Genomic DNA, 17,458 nt, shown 5'->3' with positions numbered 1-17,458 from the left:
CATTATTCTCGAATTTGAATCCCGGTCTCTGTTTGGATTCTCTTTCCTCGATGATCTTCTTTAAGAAATCATTCAGTTGCTGTTTCTCTTTAATCTCTTCAATCAGTGCCGGTTGAGCAGAAATAGTGGCTAAGGTTCCACCTTGTTCTCGTAAAACAATTTCAATTTCAGATTTTTCAAGGTCACAAAGCAACTCTTTCTGTCCTGTAAGCAAACATGCTAGATTTCCAATCGATTTCCGGCTCAATGCATCGGCAACGGTATTGGCTTTTCCCGGATGGTACAGTATCTGTAGGTCATAATCTTTAATCAGTTCTAGCCATCTCCGCTGTCTCATGTTCAGTTCTTTCTGTGTGAAGAAATACTTTAAACTCTTGTGGTCGGTGTATACTTCACATGTCACCCCGTACAGATAGTGACGCCAGATTTTCAGTGCAAATACTACTGCAGCAAGTTCCAGATCATGGGTCGGGTAGTTCTTTTCATGTGGTCTCAGTTGTCGGGAAGCATAAGCAATAACTCTCCCATTCTGCATTAAAACACACCCCAGACCCTTATGAGAAGCATCACTAAATACAGTATAACCATCCGTACCTGAAGGTAAGGTAAGAACTGGTGCAGTCACTAATCGAGTTTTCAACTCCTGGAAGGCAGATTCCCTTTGGTCAGTCCAGTCAAATGATGTCCCCTTTTGTGTTAACTGCGTCAGTGGTAGGGCAATTTTGGAGAAATCTTTGACAAATCTTCTGTAATATCCAGCCAATCCCAAAAAGCTTCGGACTTCAGTCACATTTGTTGGTCTAGGCTAGTTCACTACAGCTTCAATTTTCTGCGGATCAACAGAAATTCCATTTTTGCTAACAACATGCCCCAAAAACATAACATGGTCAAGCCAAAATTCACATTTAGACAGTTTAGCATACAGTTTCTGTTCTCTTAAGGTTTGCAGGGCAAGTCTCAGATGCTGTTCATGTTCTTCTATACTCTTGGAGTAAATGAATATGTCATCAATAAATACAACAATAAAGTCATCAAGGTATGGTTTAAAAATTCTGTTCATAAGGTCCATAAAGGCAGCAGGGGCATTCGTGACTCCAAAAGGCATAACCAAAAATTCGTAGTGTCCATACCTTGTTCTAAAAGCAGTTTTATCAATGTCTTCCGGTTTAACCTTCAGTTGATGGTATCCTGATCTGAGATCAATCTTGGAAAACACTTGTGCACCCTGTAACTGATCAAATAAGTCATCAATACGTGGCAAAGGATATTTATTTTTCACAGTTACCTTGTTCAGTTCACGGTAGTCTATACACAACCTCAACGAGCCATCTTTCTTCTTTACAAACAAAACTGGTGCACCCCATGGTGAGGTACTGGGTCTGATGAACTTTTTGTCTAACAGTTCTTGCAGTTGCACTTTCAGTTCTTTCAGTTCTTTCAGTTCAGTTGGAGCCATTCGGTAAGGGGCTTTAGAAACTGGTTGTGTTCCGGGAATCACATCAACAGTAAATTCAATCTCCCTGTCAGTCAAATCTCCTGGAAGATTATCTGGAAAAACATCTGGAAATTCTCTGACTATAGGAATACAATTCACATCAGTTTTAACACTATCATCAGTAGACACAGTCAGTACAGAACACAGATATCCTTTACAGCCCTTTCTAATCAGTTTAACAGCCTTCACAGATGAAATCAGATACGGGGGAGGTACTACTCCAACCCCATTAAACACAAATTCAGGCAAACCAGGTGGACGGAAAACAACTTGCTTGGTCACACAGTCAATAGTGGCATGATATTTTTGTAACCAATCCATCCCCAATATTACATCAAAATGATCAATGTTCAATGGCAGTAAATCAATAAACAGATGCATATCCTCTACAATAATTTCACATGCGGGGTACATATAAGCACATGTCATGGATCCCCCTACGGGTGATGATACGGCTAGCAGATAGTTCATGGGTTCTAAAGGTCTATTCAATTTCCGTGAGAAAGCATGCGATACATAAGAATGCGTAGACCCCGAATCAATTAATACATATGCATTTTGTGCACAAATAGAGAGAATACCTGACACAACGGTCTCGGTATTTTGCACGTCTCCCGGTACTAGTGCGAACACTCGGCCTTGCCTCACAGGCTCTTTCCCGGTAGCTCTAGGGTTAGGCTTTGGTGCTACAGTTGATGCTGCTGCGCTTGGTGCAGCTTTACTACTAGCTTGTGGAGCAGAGGGGCAGTCTTTAACCATGTGGCCCACCTTGCCACACCTGTAACAAGCTCCAGATATTCTGTAGCAGACCCCCTTGTGCTTCTTGCCACACTCAGGACAGGGTGGTATGAAACCACTCCCTTGGCTGGGGCTAGTTGTCAACCCCGTATTCTGCTTCTTGTTGGCTGGGTTGTGCTTGCCTTTCTTGAATTTGAAACCCTGCCTTTTACCATGCCATTCAGTTGTTGGTGTTTCAGATTGCTTCACCGCTGCAATGTTCGACTCGGCCATTAATGCCCGGTCGAGAACACCCACAAAAGTCGGTAGTTTCAAAACATTTATCCGATCAAGTATTGCCACATTAAGGCCACCTTCAAATTTTCTGGCCTTCTTATATTCAGTATCCGCCATATGCGGTGCATATCTAGCAAGCTCGGTGAATTTCGTCTCGTATTCCGCAACAGTCATTGTGCCCTGCTTCAGCTGTTCAAATTCAGTCACTTTTCTATCCCTAACACACTGAGGGAAGTACTTTTCAAAGAAGGATTCCTTGAACTGAGCCCAAGTCATAACAGTATTTGTATCACGGATCAACATCCACCACCTTCTAGCCTCTTCTTGTAGGGTGAAGGTAGCTAACAATACTTTGTTCGCTTCTGAGCACGGAAACACTTCAAATAGTTTTTCTGTCTCAAGCACCCAAGCTTCAGCCTTTAGCGGTTCCAATCCTCCCTGAAAGGATGGCGGTTTCATCTTGCTGAATTTATGGGTGAGAACAATAATATCCCCATCATTCACATTCACATTAGGCTCCGGCTGTACCGGAGGAGGAGGAGGAGGTGGGGGCGGTTGGTTCTGTTGTTGTTCAAGTCTAGCAGTTATCAGTTCCATCATTCTTTCCATTCTTTCCATTCTTGCCTCAGTAGATGAGGACTCAGGTTCATTTGCATTGTCCATTTCACTATAAGCAGTTATAACAGTTTTTAAACATAAGCAGTCATTTGTTTAATAGTTTACCACATTAGTATGTATTCAGTCATAACATAACCACACACTTATCATGCTTATGAGATGCCCTAATAACTTTTCTAGGACACCCTATAGCTCATTTGGACACGTGTGTGCGGTATAACTCGTGGTAAGTATCGCTCTGATACCACTCTGTCACGACCCAAACCCGGCCCTATGGGTTTAGCACCGTAACCGGCCAGTAATCCGAGATTACCGAAGGCCTGCAGAACAGTAATACAGTAAAACAGAGTACAGGGCCTGGCGGAAGCCAATACAGTAAATAAATAGTGTCCATTGAGCTGTGACAGTCTGTATGCCAAAAAGATTTTTCATGCATTCATACATATACAAACAGTACAGTCTATACAAAATTTACAGTCACACGGTACAGGGACCTAATCCCTTGATAACAGTACAGTAACACTCGGTCTATACAGAACAGTAAAACAGTACAGAAGGGGGAATTGTAAAAGACCCCTAAGCCTTAACAGGTAGGCTCGGAACCTCGCAGTGAGGCAAATAGGCTGGCTTGACAAAACTGGAGTCTAACCCACGCTCCTAGCTCCGATCTGGTGGCTGAGCACCTACATATATATATAAACAGTGAGCTAAAGCCCAGTGAATAACATAATGCGTAAAGAGGTTTAGAATGAATGTCCTTACAGTAATGAAAACAGTTCAATTCAATTAGTATTTCAGTTGTTCAGTACAGTAAACAGTCATATGTGGTACATCCATTAGCATAACAGTAACAGTAGGTCTTAAAAGACCGAACAGTAATGATGGCCATCAGTCAGTAAACAGTAGTGGTTCCACGAGGGAACCGACAGAGATCTCTGTAACAGTAACAGTAAACAGTAGGTACTAAGGATGCCACAGTACAGTTCAGAAATAAAGGACATACATTCATTCAGTAATACCAGTTCAGTAAACAGTTCAGTTCAGTATTCAAAAGATATCAGTTGAACATATCTTTACACAATTGTTACTCACAGAGTTCTGGGCTACAGTATGCTAGAGCGTGTCTCCCCAGTTGCCAACCCTACACAGTTAACAGATTGAACACACTAAGCTACACAGTTGGGAAATCTCATAACTTAATCCCTAATTTGCCTTGGTGTGTTCTACAACGATATCCTCATCTAAATGTCTTAAACTAGGCCTAAGAATGCCTAGGATGGGATGAGGATGCAAAAATACACTTAGAAAACATTTTGCAAAGTTTGCTGAAAACAGGAGCTTCGCTCGAGCGAGACTTTCTCCGCTCGAGCGTAAGTCCAAAATCAAAGGCTTCGCTCGAGCGAGTAATCCTTCGCTCGAGCGGTCTGCAAAACAGTAAAAATACTGGATGCTGAGATTTTACGCGCGATGGTCGCTCGATGGTCGCTCGAGCGGAGCCCTGGACAAAGGTGCTCGCTCGAGCGGGGAATCCTTCGCTCGAGCGAGGAAGCCAAATCTGGAATTTCCAGATCTGCCTCCCAAGCTCGAACCAAGCATTCTACCACTCCAAACTCGACCTCTTGGGCCCAAATTCTGGAAAACATCACTAAATTCAATGTATAACAAGTTTCAAAGCTCAATTTATGAATTCAAGCCCCAAGGGGAGTCAATTAAAACCACATTCAAACCCATTTTCAAAAATATGAAGAACATGCAAACATGCATGGATTCAAACCAAATTCAACCTTCAAAGCTTGTTCAAATGGGCTCATTTCTTCAAGAACATGATGAATTCATGGAGTATGACCAAAAGATGGACATGCATGTAACCTTTTGCCATGAAAATAACTCAAACATCTACATTACAAACATGCATGCATGAAATGAGTTCTAAATCAACAACAATGAACCAATTCTAGACTTGAATCACTAGAGGCTCAAGAATCTTACATGAATGAGCTTAAACACAACAAAGAGGGGTTGAATTCCTTACCTAGAGCTTTAGTTACAAGGTGAGGAAGCTAAATTTGCAACCTATGTTCCAATTCCTTCAATTTCCAAGCAATTCACAAGGTAGAACTCAATTCCTCTCCCTTTCCCTCTCTTGGTCGGTTAAGCTCAAGAAATGAGCTGATGAAATGCTCTGATTGAAGTGTATACAAGGCTCAAGTGTGTGTATTTGAGTGGACCACTAAGGGTGGCAATTCGGTAATTAAGTCCGACTCTTTAATTAGCTTATTTAATCTAATTTAATCATACCTAATCAATTTTCAGATAATTGTACTATAAAATCACCTAAATTATGAGGGTCATAGAACACTAATCGGTTTCGGATTCGGCCGCCGATAAGGCCTTCAATTAGCAGTTTAAACATATGAACATGAACAGATAATCATACTGTCAACAGATAAAATGCAATTAACTAACATGTACTCAGTCAATTCGTTTTTCCAATTTCAGTCAGTCAGTTCAGTACTTTACTCAGTTCAATTATCAGTCAGTTATCAGTCATTATCCGTTTCGTTTAACAGTAATCGGTGATTATCAGTAATCAAGTAGTCATTAATCAGTAAACAGTATGGGGGTTGTTACAACCACACCACACGAACCCACGTTTTTGATTTGTTTGTTTGTTTGTTTGTTTTTTTTTTTTAATCTCAATCCCAATTTCAACCAAACACTCACTTACAATATTTTTTTTTTTTGGTAAGTGCACACAACTCCAATTATGGCAAGGCTAAAACTGTAAAAGTTTATGAAATTATTTATTTTTTATATTTATTCACAGTACTTGTTAAGTATTTTTGTTTTTTCTTTGTCTTCTTTATCTCCCTTTGTTGCTTTGCAATTTACCAACTTGTGATTCACCAGATTAGGATCATACAACACAGATTTGGCACCACAGCACAACCTTGATATCTTCTCTTCATTGTTTACAGGTAACTTCATTTTTTTTTTTTTTACTTTTAAATAAAAATTATAAGTATTAATTTATAGTTATTTGTCAAGTTTTGATTTGTAACTTTTTTTTATTTGTTATTATTTATGTTAAAATAAGAGATTTTGATATGTTAAAATTATGAATCTTAATTGGTGATGATTTATATTAAAATTAGGGATTTTGGTTTGTTATTGTTTGGGTTAAAATTAGGCATTTGATTTGTGCTAAAATTAAAAATATTAATTTGAAACAATTAATAATTAAATTACAATTATGTGTATTAATCAATTTGATAAAAATGTTATGTGAGTTACATACCAAGTAGTGTGGTTCACGTGCAAATTTTGTGTATTTATTGATACGTCGGTTGGTATATTTGTTACCTAGCACTACTACAAATAATTTTGGTGAAAATTTAGAAGCAATATAGTTTCACCATGAAATTTTAAAATGTACTCTGCTTCTATGATTTGAAACAACGTGCTAATTAGAGGCGCAATACATGCTCATGGCTTATGTAAGCTTCTTGCCTAATGTATGAGAATAGGAGAATGTTCTGATGTTAAGTTGACATACCTTTGGAATGTGATTTCTGGACGAGAATTGCTAGGGAAACCAAAAGCAGTGTAGCCCATCTCTCCATTGTGTGTGTGTGAGAGAGAGAGAGAGAGAGAGAGAGAGAGGGAGGGCATGTCTCGGCTTGTCAATTTCAAAAAAAGGACCAACATTCTTATACACAAACACCATGAAGACCTTTTTGTTTGAAGCTTTTGGATTAAATACTGCTTCAATTTCATGTAGAACAACTTAATTATCTTAGTAAACACTTTTTTCTTCATTCATTATTGGCATATCTGAATATCTTTAGTTAGGGTTTTTTTTGACTATTTAGTTAGGGTTCATTTGATCATACCTTAGTTATTGTCAACAATGGCTCAAATGTAGACTAAAAATTTTGAAGGCATACTTCAACGTGTAAGCATGTTGATTAACATGTTTTTCTATGTAAAATTTTCAACTTTGATGCAATCGCTGTGCAACTCATCAACTTTCTTAATGATGTGTGCCAGTCGGTTATCATCAGCCAACTGTTATGTTTACTAAAACAATGAACTTCTCTATTTCTAAGTGTTGATGGTTTTATTGTTAAAAGGTTCTTATTGAAGAAGGCACACTATGACAAAGCACAAATATAAAGTATTTAAGCATTGAAAAACTTATCAGAAAAACGTAATCTATAATTTTTAGATAATAAATAGAGTAATGTTACATACATAAAAAAATCTATGCATAAAAGCTCACATATAAATATATGGGACTCACTCTTATGTGAGAGTTTTTGTGCATTATTTGCACAATTTTTTTGAATTTCTCTAATAATTAAGTTGGCACTACAAAAAATTCGCTTTTTTGCGACGGTAAAATACCATCGCCAATACCAAAGAAGCCGTCTCAAATGCTTTTTTGCGACGGTAAATAGCATTTAGCGACGGTACTAGGGGGGTCGCAAAAAAAGGGGTAGCTAAAGGTCTTTAGCGACAGTAAACGCCGTCGCAAAAGTATTGGCGACGGCAAAAATGCCTTTTAGCGACGGCAAAATACTGTCGCAATTAATGTGTAAAAATCTGAAGTTTTTGAGACGGCACTAAATACCGTCGCTAATATGTTTATTTACGATGGGAAAATACCGTCACAAAAGGGTTTATTTGAGACGGTAAAAATACCGTCGCTAAAAGTGGTTATTTGCGACGGTTTTAATACCGTCGTTAATACTGTTATTTGCGACAAAAAAGTGTGCCGTCTCTAAAAATATTATTTGCGACGGTAAAAGTACCGTCGCTAAAGGCCTTTTGTTCATATTGCCAATATCATTGGCGACGGCTACGCTACCGTCGCAAAAAACCTGGTTCTAACAAAAAATGCAGTTTTAAAATTATTAAAAATATGCAAATTACCTGTATTAAATAAAAATAACTAAAAAAAATCGATAACTATATAATAATATAAAAATTCCTGTATATAAATAAAATTTCTTCCATAATTAAAGTACTCTTCCATTCATAACAACACATCATCAAAATTATCCAACCACATAATTTTGCATAATCCATACATAATGTTGTTCACAAATCTAAATAATGTAAATCAAAAATAAAAGTTTTCTTCATAAACAAAAGTCCGTCGCAATCTTCACACGGCTGCATTCCACAAGAAGCAAACTGCTACTCAGGAAATATCTGAAAATAAAAAATAAAAATAATTAGTGACAATATAATTATGTATTAATATTTTAATTACAAAAAAACATAAAAAATTAATTACTATATAATTACAAAGATAGTTAAATAAATAATTTTGGCTAGATAGAAATCCGACCCTAACTCCCAAACCAGAAACCCGATTCGAGTCTCGTCTTCTCCCACAAGTCTCTCGTGCCTAGGCGATCATGTGTGCCAAGTTTCGTGCTAAACCGACCCCTTTTGGTGATTTTGGAGCGTCAACACCTCGAATTCAAGTTTCTTAAGGAACTAGTTTGCCTAGACCGAAATATGGCTCTAACTCCCAAACCGGGAAACCGATTAGAGTCCCGTCTTCTCCCACAAGTCTCTCGTGCCTAGGCGGTCGTGTGTGGCAAGTTCCGTGCCAATCCGACCCCGTTTGGTGATTTTGGAACGTTAACACTTCGAATTCAAGTTTCTTAAGGAATTAGTTTGCCTAGAGTGAAATCCGTCTCTAATTCCTAATCCGGGAACCCGATTGGAGTCCCGTCTTCACCCACAAGTCTCTCGTGCCTAGGCGGTCGTGTGTGCCACGTTTCGTGCCAATCCGACCCCATTTGGTGATTTTGGGGTGTCAACACCTCGAATTTAAGTTTCTTAAGGAACCAGTTTGCCTAAACCGAAATATGGCTCTAACTCCCAAACCGGGAAACCGATTGGAGTCCCGTCTTCTCCCACAAGTCTCTCGTGCCTAGGCGGTCATGTGTGCCAAGTTTCGTGCCAATCCGACCCCATTTGGTGATTTTGGGATGTCAACACCTCGAATTTAAGTTTCTTAAGGAACTAGTTTGCCTAAACTGAAATATGGCTCTAACTCCCAAACCGGGAAACCGATTGGAGTCCCGTCTTCTCCCACAAGTCTCTCGTGCCTAGGTGGTCGTGTGTGCCAAGTTTCGTGCCAATCCGATCCCATTTGGTGATTTTGGGGTGTCAACACCTCGAATTTAAGTTTCTTAAAGAACTAGTTTGCCTAAACTGAAATATGGCTCTAATTCCTAATCCGGGAACCCAATTGGAGTCCCGTCTTCTCCCACAAGTCTCTCGTGGCTAGGCGGTCGTGTGTGCCAAGTTTCGTGCCAATCCGACCCCATTTGGTGATTTTGGGGTGTCAACACCTCGAATTTAAGTTTCTTAAGGAATTAGTTTGTCTAAACCGAAATATGGCTCTAACTCCCAAACCGGGAAACCGATTGGAGTCCCGTCTTCTCCCACAAGTCTCTCGTGGCTAGGCGGTCGTGTGTGCCAAGTTTCATGCCAATCCGACCCCATTTGGTGATTTTGGGGTGTCAACACCTCGAATTTAAGTTTCTTAAGGAACTAGTTTGCCTAAACCGAAATATGGCTCTAATTCCCAAACCGGGAACCCGATTCGAGTCCCGTCTTCTCCCACAAGTCTCTTGTGCCTAGGCGGTCATGTGTGCCAAGTTTCGTGCTAAACCGACCCCTTTTGGTGATTTTGGAACGTTAACACCTCGAATTCTAGTTTCTTAAAGAAGTAGTTTGCCTAGAGTGAAATTCGTCTTTAACTCCCAAACCGGAAACCCGATTGGAGTTCCGTCTTCTCCCTCAAGTCTCTTGTGCCTAGGCGGTTGTGTGTGCCAAGTTTCGTGCCAATCCGACCCCATTTGGTGATTTTGGGGTGTCAACACCTCGAATTTAAGTTTCTTAAGGAACTAATTTGCCTAAACCGAAATATGGCTCTAACTCCCAAACCGGGAAACCGATTGGAGTCTCGTCTTCTCCCACAAGTCTCTCGTGGCTAGGCGGTCGTGTGTGCCAAGTTTCGTGCCAATCCGACCCCATTTGGTGATTTTGGGGTGTCAACACCTCGAATTTAAGTTTCTTAAGGAACTAGTTTGCCTAAACCGAAATATGGCTCTAACTCCCAAACCGGGAAACCGATTGGAGTCTCGTCTTCTCCCATAAGTCTCTCGTGCCTAGGCGGTCGTGTGTGCCAAGTTTCGTGCCAATCCGACCCCATTTGGTGATTTTGGGGTGTCAACACCTCGAATTTAAGTTTCTTAAGGAACTAGTTTGCCTAAACCGAAATATGGCTCTAACTCCCAAACCGGGAAACCGATTGGAGTCCCCTCTTCTCCCACAAGTCTCTCGTGCCTAGGCGGTCGTGTGTGCCAAGTTTCGTGCCAATCCGACCCCATTTGGTAATTTTGGGGTGTCAACACCTCGAATTTAAGTTTCTTAAGAAACTAGTTTGCCTACACCGAAATATGGCTCTACCTCCCAAACCGGGAAACTGATTGGAGTCTCATCTTCTCCTACAAGTCTCTCGTGCCTAGGCGGTCGTGTGTGCCAAGTTTCGTGCCAATCCGACCCCATTTGGTGATTTTGGGGTGTCAACACCTCGAATTTAAGTTTCTTAAAGAACTAGTTTGCCTAAACCGAAATATGGCTCTAACTCCCAAACCGGGAACCCGATTCGAGTCCCGTCTTCTCCCACAAGTCTCTTGTGCTTAGGCGGTCGTGTGTGTCAAGTTCCGTGCTAAACCGACCCCTTTTGGTGATTTTGGGACGTTAACACCACGAATTCTACTTTCTTAAAGAACTAGTTTGCCTAGAGTGAAATTCGTCTCTAACTCCCAAACCGGAAACCCGATTGGAGTTCCGTCTTCTCCCTCAAGTCTCTCGTGCCTAGACGGTCGTGTGTGCCAAGTTCCGTGCTGAACCGACCCCTTTTGGTGATTTTGGGACGTTAACACCTCGAATTTAAGTTTCTTAAAGAACTAGTTTGCCTAAACCGAAATATGGCTCTAACTCCCAAACCGGGAACCCGATTCGAGTCCCGTCTTCTCCCACAAGTCTCTTGTGCCTAGGCGGTCGTGTGTGCCAAGTTCCGTGCTAAACCGACCCCTTTTGGTGATTTTGGGACAATAACACCTCGAATTCTAGTTTCTTAAAGAACTAGTTTGCCTAGAGTGAAATTCGTCTCTAACTGCCAAACCGGAAACCCGATTGGAATTCCGTCTTCTCCCTCAAGTCTCTCGTGCCTAGGTGGTCGTGTGTGCCAAGTTCCGTGCTAAATCGACCCCTTTTGGTGATTTTGGGACGTTAACACCTCGAATTTAAGTTTCTTAAAGAACTAGTTTGCCTAAACCGAAATATGGTTCTAACTCCCAAACCGGGAACCCGATTCGAGTCCCGTCTTCTCCCACAACTCTCTTGTGCCTAGGCGGTCGTGTGTGCCAAGTTCCGTGCTAAACCGATCCCTTTTGGTGATTTTGGGACGTTAACACCTCGAATTCTAGTTTCTTAAAGAACTAGTTTGCCTAGAGTGAAATTCGTCTCTAACTCCCAAACCGGAAACCCGATTGGAGTTCCGTCTTCTCCCTCAAGTCTCTCATGCCTAGGCGGTCGTGTGTGCCAAGTTCCGTGCTAAACCGACCCCTTTTGGTGATTTTGGGACGTTAACACTTCGAATTCATTTTAGCTTAGAATGTAAAGTTACATTTTATACCTGATCTTCTGGTGGTGGTGTATATGGATTCTCGTCTTCTGCAGATTCCCTAAATGCCCGGTGGCCACTCGATGCATCAGGAGCCTATGATAGTCAACGCATAATGTGTTAATCTTTTATACATAATGTTGCGTGACAATTTAACTATCAAACAATTTAATTTATACCGAACCTGTCTGTTAGGATCCACACTTGGCCCCTGTGACACAAAGGCCATCATCTCAGCTCTCAGCTGCTGTAAATGTGTAGAGAACTCTGCTCTCATCTCCTCCCTCAGCTCCTCCCTCAACTCATCCCTTAGCTCCGCACGAACCTGCTGGGTGATCTGAACAATAGTCGATGGCTGGGGTGCTGACTGTGATGGCCTTGCACCATCTTTATACACTGCTCTCCGAGGCACAGTTCTCCCGTATGTGCGACAATATCCATGATTGTCATGACCTATCAACTCATGGAAAATGGCATTCCTAGCCTCCAAAGTCTGACAATCCTCAGGTAGCATAGAGAGTTGGCCATTAAACTCATCCTGTATTGAATAAGAGATACAAGTATATGCCAAATTAAGATAGTTAACACAAAAAATAAAAAATAAACTTTAAATACAATCAAAGATCTTTGGAAACTACAAGCAATAGAAATTAGAATTGGAAATCTGTAATCATGTAAGAAGCACAACTAAAAGGAAATTTTTGACAGATTCTAATGGGTGGACAAATCACGCAAAGAAAACATAAAAAATGGGAAAGATTACCACAGAAGCAGCAGCAAGTGGAGGTGAAAGTCCAATGTCATAAACAGTAACAAGTGTAGTTCCTAACCCTTTAGGAGCCAGTACTGACTGCGAGCATTGTAAACCTGATGGTGGCTGAATCACTTCTACAACTTGGGAATTATTAACAACAGCATCCACAAAACAGCTTCCTCCAGTGATTGAGAGATTTAGCTGGAAAAGAAAAAAGCATCTCATATGAGAAGCCCAAGTATTGGGTGATAAAACCGAAATGTGCCGATGTCTTTTTACAGTTGAACAACATTGGACATCTAAAACTTATCTTTTCAGAAACACCAAAAAGTATGTGTATTTTAATACTGGAACTCCAAAGTAAAACGGATAGTCTTCATAACTTGTTAAGTTTAAAAGTCATCTAAAGATGTTAAAGAGATCTTGTTGATAGCTTTTTATCTTGACATTGCACACATCTAGTGTACAGAGGTTGTGGCCCCCTTTGGCTTCTTTAATGGATTCTTCCTTTGCTTATCCAAAAATTAAAAAGTCATCTAAGTTATTAAATAACTAATTGATGAATGAAACATCCAATATATAAGTGGTTCATAATGTTTACTTTTGAACAGTTGTCCCTACCCTTTGGAAACTAAAAAACATAGAATATATGAGCCACTGTTTGGTCACATCATAGAATATCATTTTATTAAGTGCAAAACTTGAGGACAACCACTTCAATTTACTAGAGGAAAATTTGCGGAAGGTATTCTGAATATGGTTTTTATCCAGCATCAATTTTTTTTATTATTTTTTATTAGCTTTATCCAGGGATCAATTTGAACATCTTTAGCACAATTAGGTTTAAATATGCTCATCATCATGCGAAGGAACCATCTAGTAGTCTTGCCACTTTTAGGCTTTACCCACATTGTTCCCTCTCACATAGGTGGACCCCACATGAGAAAGGAGGCTGTGGAATCTGGATGCAGCCATAACGGTTATGGATTTAGCAATCTCCTAAACACTACTAAAGAAATGCATCATTCTCATGGCACCTTTACTGGCCAGACAAAGATTAATATATAATAGCATCAAGGTTACCTGAGCACCATTACTGAAGAATAACAAACTGAATTCCGGGTTGACTCTTAGAGTAGAAACTACCTGCATTTTAAACAGCACTATGAGCAGAAAAATAAAACCAAAGAAGTCAAATAAAATAAACAATACAAAGAAATAACCAGATAAACCATGAACCTCGAGCAACTAAGGTAAAAAAAAAAAAAAAATTCTTTAGTTTTAATTGCAAAACAATATTCCACTTTCAACAGAAAATGAAAAACAAGAAAAGGAGGAACAACTGTAAATGAGTTTAGGAGTTTGTTTCTGGAAATGCAAGTGCAAAGATTATGAATGGTCCAAGTAACTATTAGTATTCAATTTTTATTTATTTTTTTTATGCGTGATCTATTTGATAAATTTTACAAAATATACAATTTAAATTAACGAGATAAGTCCAAAATGAGCTCACAATCATAACCCCATATCACTGAGATGGGTCTGGAATGGGGCAGTTCCCTCAACTTGATCCCTCACCTCACCCTCTTCCTTTACAAAAATGTCGCTTTTGGTAATAAATAAATAACTTACAAAAGGGCATATAATATCAAGGTCATTAATGTTGTGTTTGATCATAAATTTAGATAAAAATGTGAATAACAGAACTTTGAGCCAGGCCTTGAGATAGCTTAAGAATACATTTATCTGCATAATCCAAGTAAACTGAATGAGTAATTTATTACCAGAGGGAGATGTATATATCTAATTGTGTAAAAGAGTAAAAGCATTAAGGAACGAGAATTACAGATGCAACCAAAGCAAGAACTTGAGTTTTTTGCTGTAAACCATAATACTAAGGGGGGATTGCAATGCAATGGACTGTTAGTCCTGAGATGAATAGACTTGAAATGATATGTATTTGACTATTAGTCCGACTTTATTTTCTAACAAAACGAAGGACTAGTAAATCTATTAGACATGGAGTCCAATCCCATGAAACAAAGGCCCCTGTAATTGGTAAAGCTTATTGATTAACTTCCACCAAAGGCACCATGAACCAAGAGTCAGTATTGGACTGGCAAAGCAAAGCCAAATATGTGAGAGCATATATGTTTTCTTAAGCAAAACCAGCAATCACACATGCCCTAGTTGGAATCTCATTTTATAGATAATTTATAAGAATTTCAACTAGGCTAACAAGACCACGCCATCTGATCACATACTTTAATTACTAACACACGCATGCATTTTTGCACCCAATTAGGAAAGTACAGTTAAAATTGAATTGAAAAATTTGCTAACCCTCGTTCTTGCCTCGTCACTCGTCGTTCGCAGTCGTTCACCCTCGTTCTTGCCTCGTCACTCGTCGTTCACAGTCGTTCGTCACTCGTCGTTCACAGTCGCTGCCTGTCACTCCGGCGAAGGCCGTCGTTCACCCTCGTCAATCTGCGAATGCCGTCGTTCACCCTCCTTCACCACGGCACTGAACGATTTTCATCTCAGGATTTTGGGGATTCTGGGATTCGGATTTTGGGGGTTTTGGTTTGGAGAGTTTAGGGATTTTGATTTGGGGGTTTTGGTTGGGTGAGTTTAGGGATTGGGATTTTGGGGAATTTAGGATGACCGCGAATGGGAGAAATCCCTGCGAATGTGTGATTTTTTTTTTTTTTGCGACGGAATATATACCACCGTCGCAAATGATACTTGATTAACAAAGTAAAACGACGTCATTTTACAAAATTTTTTTTTGCGACGGGCTTATACCGTCACAAATGGTCTACCATTTACGACCGCAACTCTTTACCGTCGCTAAAAAATACTTTTTGCGATGGTATACGTGCGTCGCAAATGCTCCTGCATTTTTTGGTGAAATGTATTAGCGACGGAGGCAAACCCCGTCGCAAAACCACTTTTTGGCGACGACAACTACACTGCGTCGCAAAAACTCATTTTTTGCGACGGCAGGTTCCCCGTCGCAAAAGCCTCCGTGTTATATAACAGATTTTCTTGTAGTGTGGGTTTCACATTATGCATTCAATAAAGGTTGATTAAATCAAGTTTTTTTTAAAAATATTAGCTCAGCTATGAATTTGTAAATTTCAATCCCCTCAATTAGGGATGGAATAAAAATTTTGATTCAAGAGAGTCAAATTAAAAGAAAGATTTTCATTTGTTATGAGAGGTGCACAGGACGTTTGGTCGGAATAACCAAACATTTTATTCTAAGTTGGCTGGAAAAAACTAACTTAGAGGTTGGCTGGATTAAAACCAACACCCCTCCTAAGCCCAGGATAAGGATCCAGACTACAGGACGTTCGGTTCGAATAACCAAACATTTTATTCTAAGTTGGTTGGGAAAAACTAACTTAGAGGTTAGTTGGATTAAACTAACTCTTGGTACTCTTTAGCCGAAGTAAGAAAATCGGCTAAAGAGTGGTTGGTTGGATTAAACCAACTCTTAGTACTCTTTAGCCGAAGTAAGGAAATCGGCTAAAGAGTGGTTGGCTGGATTAAACCAACTCTTAGTACTCTTTAGCCGAAGTAAGGACATCGGCTAAAAGAGCGGTTGGCTGGATTAAACCAACTTTTAGTACTCTTTAGCCGAAGTAAGGACATCGGCTAAAGAGTGGTTGGCTAGTAAGCTCAGTCAGATTGCTCAGTTGAGACCAGAATAAAGTATCTCGGCCACACTACTATTAGAAAGCAAGCTCAAAACAGGAATTTAAACCGAGATAACAGTTGGAAGTGAAAAGATCATGGAAAAGTCATTACAAGTACAAGCATGCAGATCAACCGAAGTAAGAGTTCAAAACAAGAAAATTTTCATTCATCAAAGAGCAAATACAAATGAGGGACCGCAGCCTGGTTACAAGTCCAAAATGACAGGCAAAAAAAAAAATACAGGAATCAGTTGAACAAATCATCTATCTCGGCGTCCAGATCGGCATCACCATCATCCCGAAGCGCAGTCTCTGGCTGGAGCTCGGTCTCGGTCGCAAGTATGGTCTCGGTCGGAAGCACGGTCTCGGTTGGTTGCTCAGTGATCAGGCCTTCCACCGTGTGCTCCACTCGAGCTAATTGATTTGTTGGAACATTGCCGACCGAGGTATCAGTTGGCTCTTCTTCATCATCGTCAGAACTCTCAAGGAACTGCTGCTGAACGGATGCAGCATACTGAGTTAGTGAGGCCGGAATAAAATACTGCGGAGCATTGTAGACCTCGGTTTTGGACCCACAACTGAGCTGCTCCACAGCACTTCTCTAGCCGCACTTGAAAAATAAGTCCTTTGCTACCTCGCATTGTTGGATATAAGCAGCCTCGCCTTCTTTGTAGCCCTTTTTCTCGGCGTCATCAGCTTTCTTCTTTAATTCTTTTATTTCGGTGTCTTTGGTACTTTCAAGCTTTGCGAGCTCCCACAAATGCTTGTCTTAGTGTATACACTCTTTCTTACAGAAAAATAATAGAATAAATGCAGCAAAATGCAGAGATGAAATTGCAGCAAGGATGGACGAAAAATTGGAGTAGAAATCCAAATGAGAGACTAGTCTATTTATATAGATGAAGTAATGGCTTAGTGGCTGCTAGTTTTGAATTATACAGGTACAATACCTATTCAATTTAAATTAAATAGATACAAATCTGTAGGCACTGTTTGGTTTGAATTTTGGGTGGATTTGAATTTTAATAGAATAGATTCAGTTTTGGACAGACCCGAAACTGTACAAAAATTCCTGAAGAGGTACAAATAAAATTTGAATTTAATTTCCAACTAGAATTTTGAAATAAAAACGGGCAGTTGCCCCAAAAAGATTAATA

The 17,458-nt window shown here is 39.9% G+C and overlaps 1 protein-coding gene across 1 annotated transcript; it reads right to left on the bottom strand.

Moving 5' to 3' along the window:
• Nucleotides 1–8,147: 8,147 nt before the first annotated feature.
• Nucleotides 8,148–12,372, bottom strand: LOC114317356 (uncharacterized). Its single transcript, XM_082907033.1, has 3 exons — nt 12,031–12,372; nt 11,859–11,942; nt 8,148–8,344 (listed from the first exon to the last, which is right to left on the bottom strand). Exons 1-3 carry the CDS (start codon nt 12,358–12,360, stop codon nt 8,330–8,332), a joined length of 429 nt encoding a protein of 142 aa, XP_082763159.1. The 5' UTR covers nt 12,361–12,372; the 3' UTR covers nt 8,148–8,329.
• Nucleotides 12,373–17,458: the final 5,086 nt, after the last annotated feature.

This window comes from Camellia sinensis, chromosome 14 (assembly GCF_055761805.1).
Source record: "Camellia sinensis isolate YWXY chromosome 14, ASM5576180v1, whole genome shotgun sequence".
NCBI classification, from domain to species: Eukaryota; Viridiplantae; Streptophyta; class Magnoliopsida; order Ericales; family Theaceae; genus Camellia; species Camellia sinensis.
Note: the sequence above shows the minus strand (reverse complement) of the source record. Positions and strands in the feature narration are given on the sequence as shown.